The sequence below is a fragment of the Cucurbitaria berberidis genome (genome assembly GCF_010015615.1).
Source record: "Cucurbitaria berberidis CBS 394.84 unplaced genomic scaffold K460scaffold_4, whole genome shotgun sequence".
Lineage (NCBI taxonomy): Eukaryota > Fungi > Ascomycota > Dothideomycetes > Pleosporales > Cucurbitariaceae > Cucurbitaria > Cucurbitaria berberidis.
The window spans coordinates 2783775-2799972 of record NW_024468938.1 but is presented as its reverse complement, the minus strand read 5'-3'; the positions used below and the strand labels follow the sequence as shown (position 1 = coordinate 2799972).

At 29.6% G+C, this 16198-nt stretch overlaps 5 protein-coding genes across 5 annotated transcripts in view; 4 read left to right on the top strand and 1 right to left on the bottom strand.

Moving 5' to 3' along the window:
• Positions 1–9625, top strand: part of K460DRAFT_290014 (ribonuclease-like protein p/mrp subunit) — a gene marked incomplete at both ends in the record, with an annotated part of 16383 nt that extends 6758 nt beyond the window's left edge. Inside the window, 2 exons of the mRNA XM_040929166.1 lie at positions 9124–9327; positions 9386–9625. Coding sequence (XP_040786238.1) covers positions 9124–9327; positions 9386–9625 — 444 coding nt within the window. The remainder of the gene's footprint in view (positions 1–9123; positions 9328–9385) is intronic.
• Positions 9626–9953: 328 nt separating this feature from the next.
• K460DRAFT_368539 (cytochrome P450 alkane hydroxylase) lies at positions 9954–11868 on the bottom strand. The gene is made up of 6 exons (XM_040933797.1): positions 11735–11868; positions 11438–11684; positions 10770–11379; positions 10589–10722; positions 10249–10536; positions 9954–10184 (listed from the first exon to the last, which is right to left on the bottom strand). The coding sequence occupies exons 1-6, from the start codon at positions 11819–11821 to the stop codon at positions 10018–10020; spliced, it is 1533 nt and encodes a 510-aa protein (XP_040786237.1). The 5' UTR covers positions 11822–11868; the 3' UTR covers positions 9954–10017.
• A 669-nt stretch (positions 11869–12537) lies between these two features.
• K460DRAFT_287951 (uncharacterized protein) lies at positions 12538–13140 on the top strand (the record flags this gene model as incomplete). The annotated part of the gene is made up of 1 exon (XM_040929006.1): positions 12538–13140. A coding segment is annotated over one exon (603 nt), but the record flags the coding sequence as incomplete, so codon positions are not given.
• Position 13141: 1 nt separating this feature from the next.
• On the top strand, positions 13142–13967 carry K460DRAFT_396924 (uncharacterized protein; the record flags this gene model as incomplete). The annotated part of the gene is made up of 1 exon (XM_040936130.1): positions 13142–13967. The coding sequence occupies exon 1, from the start codon at positions 13536–13538 to the stop codon at positions 13965–13967; it is 432 nt and encodes a 143-aa protein (XP_040786235.1). The 5' UTR covers positions 13142–13535.
• Positions 13968–14249: 282 nt separating this feature from the next.
• Positions 14250–15616, top strand: K460DRAFT_368537 (putative glutathione S-transferase). Its single transcript, XM_040933796.1, has one exon. It carries the CDS (start codon positions 14473–14475, stop codon positions 15196–15198), a length of 726 nt encoding a protein of 241 aa, XP_040786234.1. The 5' UTR covers positions 14250–14472; the 3' UTR covers positions 15199–15616.
• The last annotated feature ends 582 nt before the right edge of the window (positions 15617–16198 follow it).

Sequence of the window (16198 nt, the reverse complement as noted above, 5' to 3'; positions counted from 1 at the left end):
AAAAAAAAATAGTAATAGTAACGCGCGCAACTATTCTAGCAAAAAATCTAATTAAAAAAATTTTTAAAAATATTTAGTTACTATAAAATAATAATATTTAATTATTTTACTACAATAAATTTTAACTACTATATATTAATATTAACTCGTCTAAAGAATACGGCATAGTAGTTATAGTATATTATATAAAAAAAAATTTTAAATTTATTATAATTAACTTAGACGTACTAAAAGGATATAAAAATAATAAATTATTACTAATTATATAATTTAAGCAATTAATTGACTTTGCTAAATTTTTAATTAAGCTTATTATTTTTTTATTAAAATACTTTTTAGGCCTAAAATGCTAGTATTTTTTTATAGAACTAGAAATAGCAAGATTTTGCTAAGTAGTTAAAAAACTTAAATATATAATTAAAGTATTATTTAAAGTATATATTTTTATAAATTATACTGTAGTTATAGTAATTGCACACTAATACTATCTAATTATAATAAAATTATTAGAAAGTTTTAACTTTTAATTAGCTAAAATTTTAGTTTATTTTTAGCAATTTAATTTAAATATATATTATAAACTTAGTAAGTTATACTTAATACTTAATACTTTATTAAAGCTAAAACCTAAAACTATACTAAAGTTAAATTTAAAAATAGATATGCTAAATAATATTATTTATGTATTTTATATGCTAATTATTAAAATAAATAAAAATTTTAAAAACTATTTTAAATAAATATACAAAAACAATATATTATAGCAGCGTATTGCAGCAGTTATATCCGGCAAATAATAAAATAATAAAAATCTAATTTAATTAATATAAAGACTGCGTTTCTTTTTTAAAAAAGATTTAATTTATTATTAAAATAAATAAAATAAATTAAAATATTTATGCGTACTTAAAAGTATAATAAAAAAATTTTTTAAATAAGCTTATAATAAGTTTTACTATTAAAGCTATAACTAAACTTATAATTAAGTAAAAGCTTCTTTTTTTATTTGCAAGCTTTTAAAGTACTTAAAAATTTATATTAAATATTACTTACTTTGCAAAGTTAACTAGACTTAATAGTATTATTTATATAAATTATTAAAACTTATTAATTGCTCTGCACAACTATTTAAGACAGTTTGCATTAATATTATTATATATTTGCTAAAAATATTTTAAAATTTTAATACTATACTTATAAAAATATACTAAGTATTTAAAACTATTAATATTATACTTAGTAAAAAATACTAGTTAAATAAAAAATAGTTTATAGCTTTTACCTGCACAAACTATTTAATAAATTAAAGTAATTAATAAATTATTATTAGCAATAAAGCAGCTACTTTTATTAAAAGCATATTTAGCTAGTAATATAAAGTAATAAAAACTAAGTTTTATACTACAGCCGCCTACTATTTAGAAGCTAATAGTTAATTTAAAAAAATTAATTAAATAGTAAGTATTGTGCTTTGCTTTTTTATTACTGCTAATTAAAACTATAATTAAAATAAAGTACTTTTTTATATTTAATTTTTTTTAAATATAAGTATAAATTACTTAATTAGATACACGCCTTACAAATATATTATAAAATTTAATTTATATTAAAATTTTAATTTACTTTATATAAAAAATATGCTTACAAAAAAAGACTATAAAACTTTAAAATTTTAATATTAAAAAAAAGTAAAAAAAGCTTTTTGCTTCGCAAAAGTTGCTTAGAAAAACTACTATAACTACTATTATTAATTTTTTAATCTAAAATTTAGTAATTATACTATATTAGTTTTTTATTATAATTATAAACTAAAGGGCAGTTTTTTAAAGAAAATTAGTTTTTAATAATATAAATTTTTAAAAGTTTTTAAAAAAATTAGCAAAAATATATACTAAATTAAAAAACTGCTAAACTTAAAAATATATAATATAGTTAATACTATATAATTTAAACTTTGCTATATACTAAACTAGAATTTTTATTACTATTCTTTTTTAACACTACTATAGATAGTTAGAGTTAATAGTAATAAAAAGCTTAAGCCTATTAAATAAATTATTAAAAAGCATATTAATAATACTACAAAAAAGCTAGAGTACTTTATTAAATAAAAAACAGAAATATTATTTATAATTAATAATTATCTATTACGCAAATGCGCATTGCTAAAAAAATAAAAAAAAATTTTAATATTAAATTTTTAATTATTAAATAAAAAATTTAGCAGTAGCAATATATATAAAGCAAACTTTAAAAATAGGTAGCTTATAACTATTAACTGCAGGAACTAGAACTAGAATTGCTAAATTTAAATATAAATAATTTTAAGCACCTAAATATTAAAATACTATTTTTTTTATATAAATAATATAATTTATATTTTAAAAACTACTTTAATGCTTGCAGCATAAAAACTATTTATAATTTTAATAATAAATAATATAAATAAAATGCTAAACTTTAATAAAAATAGCTTAATTCTAGTAGTATTTACTAAAAATAACTGCTACTATTAAAATTAGCTAAAGTTTTACTTATTTTTATTTTAGTAATAAGCTTTTTTATAAAAAAATATTACACACTAAAGCCTAGGCTTTAAAAGTATATATAATTTTATTACTAATTAAAGTATTTAAGTATTTTTTTTTTTTTTAAATTATTATATTTGCAGAAAAAAGTAATAAGCAAAGTATTTTTAATTTTTACTTTTTTTTTTTAGTAGTTAGTTTTTGCTTTTTTTTGCTAGACACTTTTTACTAGAATACTATACTATATTATATTTTAATAAACTATAAAATATATTACTTTATTTTTAGCAATAAATATATATATATATATTTAGCAAGCTAAATATACTAAATATTTTTTTTACTATTACTTATTTTATCTACTTAATGCTTTTATTATGCTATTATATAATTATTAATTTTATTAAGTATTTAGTAAAGTAAAAAAAAACTATTAGGCTTTAAATAAATATATTCTATACTTTTTTTATTTTAACTTTTAATAAAGCGAATATATAAATAATTTTTTATTTTTATTTTTATTTTTTTAATATTAAATACTATTGCAATAATTTATTTTAATTGCCTAAAAACGCAATTAGTATACTAAAATATATAATTATAGTTTATAAGCGCTACTATAGCTAATAAGCCTAATAGAATAATTAATAAAATTACTAATAGGACTAACTTATTAAAGCAGTATAATAGCAATATATATAATTTAAAAAAATTAATAAATTCTAGCTACAAATTTAATTTTATACTTTTTTATAAAAAATATAAAAATTACTTATAATAAGTTCTTAAACAGTAGTAAAACTAAACTACTATAAGTAATTTTAAAAAAGTAATAGAAAAAATAAAAAATAAACTATTTGTACTTTAAAATAAAAATATTACTTTTTTTTAATAAAATTTAAAAGTTTTAAAGAACTTAGCAAAAAGCATAACTAAAAAAATACAATAATAAAGCTTATAAAAATAAGTAAAAACTAGTAATAAAATTTATAATTAATTTTAGCATTTTTTAATTAAAAGCGCTTTTAAAAGTTTTAAAATATATTAAGCGCTATTACTGCTTTTACTGCAAAAGCGCTTAAATATACTAATATATTAAAAAATTTAAATATATAGTAGTATTTCCTGCAAATAAGTAAAGCAATTAAATACTATTTTATTAATTACTAATAAGAATTAGACCTTATGTACACTAAAGCAAAATTTAAAATAAAATTAATTAAATATAACTTTTATAATTTTAATAAGTAAGATTTTAATTAAAAGTTTTATTTATTAATAAAATATTTTTTGCAGAAATATAACTAGTAAATAAAAAATAAAAAACTGCTTAATACAAAAGCCTATTTTAGAAATAATATTTATATTTTAAGTATATAAAAAACTATATAAACTACTGCAAACTTTGCATTTTTCTTAAAAGTAAATAGTAAAAAATTTTATATATATTGCGTAATTATTCTGCTTAAAAAGCAAAGCTATTAAATTATATAACTAAATTAAAAATTAAAGGATTTAAACTTTTTTATTTTAGAAAAAAATTGAAAATACTACTAAATAATTAATTTGCTTGCTATTTATATTTAAATACTTTTATAATACAACTAGGACTAGCAAACTAAAATTATAAATAATATTATAAAGTATAAAAATATTGCAAAGGCTTACTTACTTAATAGTAAAAAAGTTTTTTATTTTTTTTTTATAGAGTTTTATATAAACAACAAAATAGAGTATTATAAAATAAACACAAATAGTCCAAACTAGTAAATCCCCTCTACTAGTAAAGGAAAAAATACAAAAAGCGTAATAAAATATAAGTATATATAAAAACGCTAGTTTTATTTATTATAAGTAGTTAATATTTAAGCTTAATAAGTATAATAGCTTAGCTAAAAGCTTAGTATGCTAATACTACTTTAAAAACTAGCTTTTATTTTTTAATAGTTTAGTTTTATTAAAAGTACTACTAATTTTGCTTTAAACTAAGCTTAGTAAAAATATAACTATAAATTATTATTATTATTATTATTATTAAGTTTTTTAAAATATTTTTTAAAAAGCTACAATTCTTTAAGTAGGCAGTTACTTTATTTAAAAAATATTATTTATATTCTTTATTTATTACTTTTATCTACTACTACTACTACTATTATTACTGTTTATTATTTATTATTAACTGCAAAATAATATTTATTTTTAATAATTATTGTATTTTTATTTTAAATAAATTATTTTATTACTTGTACCCTGCAATTTTCTAAACTACTACTAATACTAGTACTAGTACTATTAAATTTATTGCTTTATAAACTGCTAAATTATATTTTACTTTTAATAATTTTTATATACTACTGTTATAGTTTAGAGGGTACTATCTTAAGCAATTTAGTATTACTAATATTTAAATTATTGCTATTTATAGCAAGCTAAAAGCTTATATAAATAGTATAAAAACTATTTTTATTTATATATTTGCTTACTTAGTGCTTAAGCATGCTACTTTTAGCAATACTACTATAATAGTAATAATAAAAGCTTTTTTATAGGGAAACGCTTTTAATAAGCTTGTAAATAAAAAAAAAATAAAAAATAAAAATAAAACTAAATTTTATGCTTGCTTTTAAAAAAAAGTAAGTAAAGCTTAAATAGTAATAGTATTATACTTAGTTATACTAGAGCTAGCTATTTAAAACAGGTAAAAGTAGTGCTATTATTATTAAAAAAGTAGAAAAAACTATTATATTGCATTATAGCTGCTGTTGTTGTTGCTGTTATTATTATTATTATTATAATTAGTTAATTAGTGCTTATTATTATTAATTTACCTAGTTAGTAATAATTAATAAAGTTTCCTATAGGGAAAATATAAATAATTAATATAAAATTTGGTTTATACGAGCGGCTTAGGCTAGATAAAAGTTTTTTATATAATTAAATATAATTTTAATGCTATAAAGCTAAAGTAAAAGTTTAAAACCTTAATTAATAATTTATATTAAATACTGCCTAAAGTAGAGTTCCTAAATAATTCTAATTCTATACTAGATAAAAACTTTATATAAGTCTGCAGTTTAGTTTACTTATAAAGTATAAATATAAGTTTTTAAATATATAATTCTAATAAGTTAGCAAGCTATTTTACTTACTAGACTATACAATATACTACTAAAAAAACAATAGTTAATAAAAAAAAAGTATAAAAGAAAAGTAAAAATATAAAAGAAAAAAGCAGAATTAAAATAGATTTTATACTACTAAATAAACAGCGCATTGCCTAAATTAATAAAAAGCACGCTATTAATATTTTTAAAATAATTTAGCTTATTGCAAATAAGCGCAATATTAAAAGTATAAAAAATAATTAAGCTAAGTATACTGCTATACGTACAAAAATTAATAAAATTTTTAAAAAATAATTTTTTAACTTTTTTTATTATATTAAAAAAAAAATTAAGTAAAAGCTACTAAAGCTCTAAAAAGCATAGAAACTAAAAAAAAAAAAAAAAAATAAAAAATTTTAAAATATAAATAATACTTAAGACTGCAAGTGTAAAATTATAGGCAATAATAAGTATACTAAAATTTTTAAAAAAAATAAAAATTTTTATAATAATAATAGTAAAAGCAAAAATATTGCTTTTAATTTAAATAAAATATTTAAGCTTTAGTTTGTTTTCTGGACAAGGACCCTATTAAACTATTACGCATTAATTTTATTATTAATAACTAATTAAGCTTTAGCAGCTCCTTAGCTAACTTAAGCTACTATAGTAATATATAAACTACTATAATTATAAATACTGTAAATACTAATACTGCGAATACTATAATACTACAATACTATAATATTATAATTACTGTAATTACTACAACTTTATAAAGTTATAGAATAAGATATTAAAATTTAAGCTAATACAAAATAAATTATATTTAGTAGTAAAAAATATAGTGCTGAATTTTTTTACTATACTGCTAAATTCTATAATACTGAATACTTTATACTTTAAATTCTTTGTAATAAGCAATTAATAGCCTGCAATTTACTACTATTATTTTTATAATTATTTTATAATAAGCTTTGCTATTTATATAAATAATAGTACTAATATACTGCGTAATATTAGGCCTATAGTATTAAGCACTATTTACTATACTACTGCATTATATATTATAACTAATAATTATTTACTTGCTAATACGCAAGTACTTTTCTAGCTTTTTTTACTATAAAAAATTATTAATAAATAGGTTTTTATTATTTATTTTTTTTTTTTTAGCTAGCTTTTTAGCTAGCTTTTCTAGCATATACTGCTAGTTAATAAAAAAAAACTTATTTAGCAACTTTAACTACTTTATATAATTTAGTAGTAAACAAATATATTACTATTATATAGCTGCAATAATTACTTATTTTAAATATATAAGTTTTTAATATAAAACTAAAAAAGCTTTAATACTTTTTAAGCTTTTAAGCTTAATAACTAATAATAGTTATTAATACAGGCCTTTTTTTTATATTTTATAATTATAGCATTTAAATAGTTAAGGTTTACTTTGTTAATAATTAAAAATAAATATATAGTATTTACGCGATAGTTAGAAATATACAATTAGTAAGTATATAAAAATAAACTAATTTTTAGTAAGCTATAGTATAAAAATAAGCTTTATTTTTAATTATTTTTGCGTTAAATACTATTGCGTTAAATAACTATTGCTATTAAAAAAATATTATAAAATTTTATAAAGTAAAAAGTAATATTTTAACTATAATATTTTATATATTGTGCGCTAAGTAATTGCTACTACTAAATTGCTACTACTAAATTATAATTATAAAACTTTTATTATATAATTTTATAATTTTTTACTTTTATATTTTATATTTTGCTTTACTTTTTTGCTTTTTGCCCTTTTGCTTTTTATTAAAAAATTTTATTATAGGAATTTTTTAGATATACTTTATAGTATTGTTTTTTTTCTTGCTAAAGAAATAATATTTTTTTAAAATAATTATTTAGTATTTTATAATATTATTATATTAAATTTATAAATTTATTACAAACCAAGTACATTGCGTACTTATTATTAAATTAATTTATTATAAGCTGTAAATAAATAGTTTGCAATATACTATAGTATATTTTTTTTAAAGTATAGCTTAATATAGTAAACTAGCATAAATATATAGATTTTATTATATATAGTACTGTTGTTTTATTATTGAATAGCTGCTTAAGCAGTTTTAGCCTTCTTTCAAGCCTTAGTTTAAACTAAAAATATTTAAGTATATTAAAATTTTTAAATTTTTTATTAAATATTAAAAAATAATTATTTTAGTAAAAAAAAAAACGCTAGTTACAAAGCCCTAAATTTTAAAAAAAAAAATAGTAAATAAAAAGAAAAAGCTAATAGCTTAATATTTTATACTAAATTCTATAGCAAATTTAATAAAAAATTTTATAAAAAATTTTACTGCAAAATTAGCAACTAATCTAGCTCTTACTTTAGTAATTATTATTTTTATTATAAAAATTTTAAACTAGAAGCTTCTTATAGCTAAATAAATTAAAGTAATTATATAAGTGCTTTTTTTAGCAAGCAAGAATAAGCAGTAAAAAAACTATAATAAAATAAATAAAAAAGCTAATACTATAAGCGAAATTAAAAAAACTTAATTAAATAATATACTATTAAATAAAAATACTATTTTTATAAAAGCTTTAAAAAAATTTAACAAATAAACTAATTTAAAAAATAAAATATTGCTTAAATAAAGTTTGCTAAACTTTTAATTAACTTAATAGCTTTTTATTGCATTTTAAATTAATATAATAATATAAGCAAGTTAGAATATTTTTTTACAAAATATTTTATTTATTTACTTTTTTTAGTATAATTTTGTAAATTTTCTATACTATATTTATAAATTTTTATTTTAGTTTTTTTTTTATATATAAACTATAATAAAGAACTGCTTTTTTGCCTGCTTACTAAAATAGCATTTATATAAATATAAGTTTTTTTTTTTTTATAATATATAAAAGCTTGCTTTTTTTGTATATAGAATTTTTTTTTTAAAAAGTAATTAGTAATAGCTTAATTTTATAAGTATTAATAAATACTTAGCAAGACTTTTAATTGTGCAAAAGCTTATTTTATTACTATATAATATATAGTTTATAATTTTATATTTAATAATATATTTATATTATTACTTTTAAAAGCTAAAAAAATATTAGCTATAATTACTAGAATTTTTTTTAATAAAAGTAAACTTTATATAAATAAAAAAATAATTTTTTTTTTTGCTTTTAAAGTAATAGAGTATAATAGTTTTTTTTTTTAGCAATTTTTTTTTTTTTAATAGCTTTTTTTTTTTAAAGTTTTTTTTTTAAGTTTTTTTTTACTATAATATAATAATAGATACTAGGTTATTTACCTTTGCTTACAGAATTATTTAAAAAAATAAAAATTTTAATATTAAATTTAATAATATTAGCTATTAGTTTGCAAAAGTGCAGCTATTATATAAATATTAAAAAAAAATAGTTTATACTAAAATAAAATATATTATTTACTTAGCAGCTAGTTTAGCTTAATAGAACCTAGGAATACAGATCATCACCCCTATATCATAATAGTTAACACTGATAGCCAGCTTGCTGATGCATTACACCAAGGGTTAGAAGTGCTGCAGAATATCACAGACATGTTCGCGCCTTTGATGAAGAACTTCAGGATATATTTCTTCTGGGAGCAGGAGAAGACGAATCTTGGAACCACTCTAGCTTACGTATGTGATATTTTCACTTATGCCACAGCTCAACCAAATCAGTTCTAACCTGGTGTAGATAGTTGAAGAAAACTCGGCCGCCCCAATTCTCGATGATACGGAGAGAGCAGGTCTTCCATACGGACATGCGGACATGGCAAAGTTTGAGAGTCGTACGTCGCCAGGGTATAGACTTGTTGTTGCAGCGCTACTTCGGTATTCGAGAGAAGCTCCGGATGTCGTTTCAATGCGATGGATACATGCGGCGGATATGTTGAAGTCTAAACGGCAGAATGAAGCTGCCGAGCTGGTGCAGTAAGTAGTATGGTGTAGTAGTCGGATATAAGAAAGCGATGTCTTTGAAATTATAAACGCTGTCTTCTGAGCGATTGCCCAATGTCTGCGATGTTTGAGCCCATATTTATAATGTTCCGCTCTTTTTGTCGGTAGAGGTTTCACACAAATAATTAACGAAGTTTAAACTACGGCTTTCTTACACGCATCCTCTTCCTTTCTGATACTTTCCGCGTAGGGAGACGATGAAGATAATGGAGTAGCTATAACACAGCTAACATCAATTAATTCTACAATCATAAATCATAGGCAGTGAGGAATATTTTCAGTGGTCACTCAATAAAGAACTCAAAGGCGGCTACTCGTCCCAACTATAATTCTGGTTATCAAAGCGTGCGTTGCAACCGTACCTATTCACTAACTGATTTCAACCTTGCACCCATCTTTAATAGCCACAACCAATGTCATAACCTGCTTTTCCACACCAATCAACTCCACAGTCTCACCTTCGGGAAGTTTGATATTCTGAAATCTCTGTAGAAGGCGTACAACTGTGTACCCAGCTTCGCTGAGTGCAAAATCCACTAAAGGCACGAACTAGGTTAGCAACAGTATGTTCTTCGGAACGAGAGAACAGAGTTTACATACTTCCAAGACAGATCCGAGGGCCACCATGGAATGGAAGATAGCCCCACTTTGAGTTGGTTGGATTCTGGTACATAGGCATGTCTTCATCCCATCTTTCGGGGCGAAATAGTTCAGCATCCATTCCGTAGAGATCTGGCCGTCGGTGCATAGAATATACACTGAAGGCTATAGCACTTCCACCAGGGATCAGAACAGGAGATTTTCGATCGGGGCCTCCACCAGTAGGAAGTACAGTAGTTCTCACTGTTGTGCGGGTATTTACAGGAACAGATGGGTAAAGTCGGAGGGCTAAGTTCGTCAGTAAGAAAATATAGATAAAGCGAGCAGTTACAACACATACTTTCCTTTAGAACGTTTTGCAGATAGGACATTTTCCTAAGCTTGTCACGACTGAGATTTGAATCTACCCCACATGCCGAAGCAATTTCTGTGCGTAACTTGTCCATGACATGAGGATGACGGACAAGTAAGAAGCTATGGTAGTTAGAAAGTAAATTTTCGTTCTAAAGGCCAAGACTCACAACGTCCAGGAAAGCAGGCAAGCTGTCGTGTCTCTTCCCGCAGCAAGAAGGTTGATAATTTGGCCTCTTAGTGCAGTCTTATCCGAGGTGTTCTGCGCAACGGTATCTAGAAATATATATTTTCCCGACTGAGCGCCGTCATCTCGGTTTGCTGAAAGATTGCGATCTATTATTTGATCTGCAAACTTGTGCACATCTTTGCAAGCTTGCTGGAATTCATTGCCGTTAATAATCCAGTAGAGATCGAGAAGTCGAAATCGTTTGGTGACCCATTGTTGAGCAGTGTTGAAGGCTGTTGCAAAGGTTCGCTCCCCGACAGCTTCTGGGATGATCAGACTCCGCACTGACTCGCCAAAAAGAAAAGCCGTAGTTGTATCAAGGGTTAAGCGGAAAAACAAGGGCTGAAGGTCGATTGTGCCATTGCTTTGTTGAACAAGATGAATCAGGTCATCGACAGCAGTTCGGAAGACTTCTAGGCTTTCGTATTGCTTATGTTGCAGTTGCGGTCGCAGCATATCCCTTGAGTGCTTCCAGACCGGACCTTCCTGTGTAAAGATGCCATCTCCAAACATTGGGAAAGTGATAGCTCGGCGGGGCCCCATGCCAAAATCTGATGATAAGTGAGCTCTCCAATCGAGGGAGCACGAATCGTCGATTCTCAGTCTAACCTTTGAAGTTGGTAGAGAATATAGCCTCGAGATTGGCTGGCTCTATGGTACCATACGCCTTAGTGCCAAGAAATTTCTGCTCTAGAGTATTCCCGGTCTGGCGGAAATGAAACAAGAAAAGTTCCATTAGTCGCGATTCGGAATCTGCTCGGAAGATCTGTTCGAGGCGATCAATCCCAAAAGGCCTTTGATTTTGCAGCCGTGGGGCTGGTAGGCAGCCATGACGCTCACCGAGAGCTTTGTCTGCCTTCACCGGGATCAAATCGCTGAAAAGGTAATGTCGACTTATAGACTTACCTGTTGTTGCCGATAGCGGTATAGATATTGAATCATAAAACCAGCAATTAAAGCTAGCACAGCCAAAGGAAGCACAGTCAACGCCATTGTTCCCAAATGGCCGTATGATAGATGAAGAGTATAAGTGATACGTGAACTGGCGGGAACCATCACTTATTGAATGGTTGGACTTGTGCAGTGCGTATCGTTGCAGGAGCCAAGCCATCTGAAACCCAATGGAAGCGGGTGGCCCCGTAGCCTTCTCCAGGATTTGCGAGAGCGGAAAATAGCTCATGTACCGACCGTACGTTTCCTGTGTGTGATTGATTAGCTGGTGTGGCCTGTATGATGAATCACGGCAAAGACATTGGTCAAGAGGGAGCGGACGAGCGTAACGAACAGGCTTAGGCTAAGGTTGTGACTAGCGGCTTGCGAATCGAGAACGAATAGTCTGATCGCGCGCACCGCTCGAGAATGAGATCACAGGCAGCCACTTGGCGCTTCCTGGCCCAATGATGAAGGTAGCATTCTGCAGGGGAACAGCATGGGTGTATTCGTTTTGCATGGTAAATCGGGAAGGTGGTGCTCATATAGGACCGTGCGCTTGTGTCGCGCCTGTGCCGCTTCCTTCGTCCTCGACTTTGGAGGCAACAACTCTTCAGGGTTTCTCTCATCTGCTACGCCGACTACTATGGCCATAACCCAGATCACAGATCACTCTCTTTTATCGCGGCAAAGAGTTGAAGTGGCAGTCGAGTAGGTTCTATTGGACTCGGACCGCAGAGCTCGTTATAGCGAGCGAGCGCAAGGCTAATACCCGCAGCATCGTCGCAATTCATGGTATTTATGAGGATGGCATCCAGACCTGGACAGACGCAAAATCAAGCAACCTGTGGTTGAGAGACTTTTTATCGGAAGGGTTACATGAAGTTCGAATGTTGATATATAGCTACAAGGCAAAGGCATTAACAGCGCCAGGCGTAGGATCCACCGATATCATACTCGCTCATGCGACTAGCTTAGTAGCCGAGCTGTGTGCGGACCGTCAACTCGATAACGCCTTCCACCGCCCCATTATCTTCATCTGCCATAGATTTGGGGGTCTTTTGGCGAAACGAGCTTTGGCTTATTCCAACTCAAGGCGGCACAAAGCCGTTGACGACCTGCGATCGATATACACATGCACATACGGCATTATTTTTATGGGAGCACCCCACACCCGCGTCAACAAGGAGGCTCTACTCTTACAACCCCATCAAAACTCAGGGCCAAACCATTTTATGATTAGCTTGCTGAAGGGTCCCGAGTTTTTGAACGAGATCAATGAGCAGTTCGCCCCGTTGATGAAGCAGTTCTCGATATATAACTTTTGGGAGGAGATCCTGCGGCGCAGGCTTGGGATAATGTTGAAAAATGCGGCATCCTAGCAACACACTCTACAATGACCAAGTTCGGTAGCATTTGGACCGTAGATATCTAACTTCATTTGAGGCCATCGCACGTTATGCCAAATCCGCACCCGCACTGATCCAGTCAAGATGGCGAAACGATTTTAAACTGTTCGCTCGGGAACGGCAGCAAGAAGTTGAGGAGCTGTTACAACCTCTGCATTACCCACTTCTTCCAAGCGATTCGACAACGCCAGTATGAGTATGACGAGGTTAAACCTTGGAAAATCATACTTCATGTCAGAAAATGGTTGGCGACCGTCTCGACCTATCCTGGAAGAATCAATGTAATCACAAACATATCCGCACTCAAAGTACTTTCACAGAACCAGCGATAGCTCAACTAGGGCGTAGGCGCTTTGAAAATCCTCTTCATGTCAGAAAGGTGGAAAGAAGCCGAAGAGATGGTTCGACCGTTGTTTGCGACAATCCCACCCGATCACCCTGACTGGATTCACAACATGTACGGCTACGCGCATATATGCTTCAAGCTGAGCTGCATAGAAGAAGCGGAAAAGCACTGTGTCGAAATGCTGGACAGGATAACACAAACACAGATTCTCTCACTTGAAGACCCCTGCACAGTAGCGATTGGAGACTTACTTCTGAGTATCTATCATCACCAGGAACGTGAGGAGGAGATTGCTGCCATCAAAGCGAAAATTCCGGGCTTAAGCCTAGTCAGGAATGAAGACCGATTTGATCCCTACGCGATCCGAAAAGGATCTTATTTGTCGCCGCAAATGAGCAGACGCGCATCTCCTGCTAAACAGCATAAAACTGGCCCGCCGGCTCGTCACATCTAGAGCTAAGAGTCGCTACAGGATGGATCACCACGAGGACCTATTCCCAAACTAGTCGTTCGCCGTACTTCCTAAAGCAGTATGGTGTCTGAGGTACATTCTCTGACTACAGCCTTGCAAGTGTAGTGGTCTCACAAAAGATTCGCGACTGGGCGACCAAGCGTTGCGCAAGAGTCCTGGACATGTTTACTTGACCATGTCTATTACGGTAGTTGTCAAGTGGATGACCACCTACCCCCCTTTTTGCCCCCCCTTTTTGCCGAGAGAACACGACTTCCCATGTGTTCCTAGAAATACTTGCCAATCGAGTATCGGGCCGTTGAGTCGAGGCTCAGTGATAAAGACGCTATAATTTGACCTCGGCAGAGCCTCGGCAGGGCTGACGTCACCCAGATCATTTAGTAAATATTCTCTTTATAATTATCTTTACCTCAAAAGGGAGTATCATTCATCCTCGCATTTCTATCAACGAAACGATCTTTTCCGGTAATCATACTGACCCTTCAAAATGGTCCTGACACTCCACCACCTCGGCATCTCGCAAAGCGAACGCATTGTCTTTCTGTTTGAGGAGCTCGGCATTGAGTACAACCTTGTAAAGCATGTCCGCGACCCGCTCATGGCACCTCAATCCTTCAAATCTCTTCCAGGGAACCGCACTGGTCAATCTCCTTTTTTCGAGGATCCGGAAGCCGGAATCACCCTATCCGAGAGCGGCGCTATATGCGACTACATCCTTGGCAAGTACGCCAACGAAGGCGGCAAGAGACTAAAGAAAGAGTATGGTGAGAAGGGCTATGTGGACTTTATCTACTTCTACAACTTCGTAAACGGGAATCTTCAACCCGCTCTATCTCGCGCCATGCTCCTCGCGGCGGCCCAAGTACCCGCGGACAATATGATGGCTCAATATGCCAACCATGGCGTGCGACAAGCCCTCGACATCCTAGAATCTCACTTTAAGAACCACAAATGGCTTGCCGGAGAGGACTTTACGGCCGCTGATTGCCTGATCATATACTCGCTGACTTCACAACGGTATTATCAACCGCGCGGGTATGAAGAATATCCGAATATTGTACGGTATCTGAAGGACATAGGGGAGAGACCGTCTTATCAAAAGGCTATGGCGAAGGGAGATCCAGAGATGGAGCCATTGTTAGGCGTGAAGGCGCCGGAGAAGAGTTTGCTTGTAGCGGGAGGTATAGAATCGGACATTTGGCGCAAGAAGTAACGAGATTTATATGGAGGGCAGGGAAGCCTATCACGTCGCGCTAGCAGCCAGTTTCTTAAGGACTGGAACATGACAGCGCGTAATGATCTCAAATTCTTGCACTGAAACAAGCTTTCGAATCGAAATTTCCTGGAGCGCATGCATCTGGTGAAGGAAGCTTTTGAATGCGTTCCCGAACATTCGCGACTTGTCCGTGACTTCGAACTCTTCAGATATACCTGCATGAATCCAAAGCGTCTGGATCCAAGAAAGTTTGGCAAAGCCAGGGACCACTAATTTTGCAAAGTACAGAAATTGTTTATTGAGGTCTTGCGTCAGGTCATCAAATGTTACATGGCGGTACGTGAGCGGTCTGATTAAATCCTGCTGCCTGTCAGGTTGTAATTTTAAAAGAACGCAGAAATTTGATACTCTCCAAGTGCTACAAACGCGTTGCATTGTCCGCAAATTGTGCATAATCCCGTATCTGTAGCGCTTCGACTGGCTGAAGATGTTGACATCGTGCGTGAGGCGCTGCTCAAAGATTTGAAGCCATAGCTCTGCTGGTAGCTGGGGTATGGCTGAGGACTCCACCAAGTCATGCGATGGAACCATCATCGCTATATCGCCTTGCGCTTTAATCGAGGATGATAAATGTTTGGCTTGGAGGGCAGAAGAGGTTGTGTGAGCTTTCCAAGGTTGGATGAACCCGTGGAAACCTCCAGGTTGTAAATTCATGTCAGCACAACCAAGGTTAGACTTGAACACATGTTACCAGGTGCTGAAGGTTCCTAATCGCAACATAACATCTCCATCTTCATTTACATACAAAAGTGCTGGATCGTGACTTCGGTAGTGTATTATTCTCAAGCAATCACATACTAAAGGCACCCGGCAACCTTCGTAAAGCCAGATCATTCTTAAACGGTTGCCTAGTCCTCCTGTACCACTCTGCTCCAGGCGTGTTCTAAACATCAAGCCTGGCAGAACATTGCTCCATGCTACGTTTCCAAGTCCACAC

What these genes read in the sequence shown, in the direction of transcription:
- K460DRAFT_368539 (XM_040933797.1), bottom strand. Translation starts at nt 11,821, where the DNA reads ATGGCGTTGACTGTGCTTCCTTTGGCTGTGCTAGCTTTAATTGCTGGT. An exon ending in ACCGCTATCGGCAACAACAG is followed by an intron (nt 11,685 to 11,734) that starts GTAAGTCTATAA and finishes ATCCCGGTGAAG; the next exon opens with GCAGACAAAGCTCTCGGTGA. An exon ending in GCAAAACGTTCTAAAGGAAA is followed by an intron (nt 10,537 to 10,588) that starts GTATGTGTTGTA and finishes TGACGAACTTAG; the next exon opens with CCCTCCGACTTTACCCATCT.
- K460DRAFT_368537 (XM_040933796.1), top strand. Translation starts at nt 14,473, where the DNA reads ATGGTCCTGACACTCCACCACCTCGGCATCTCGCAAAGCGAACGCATT.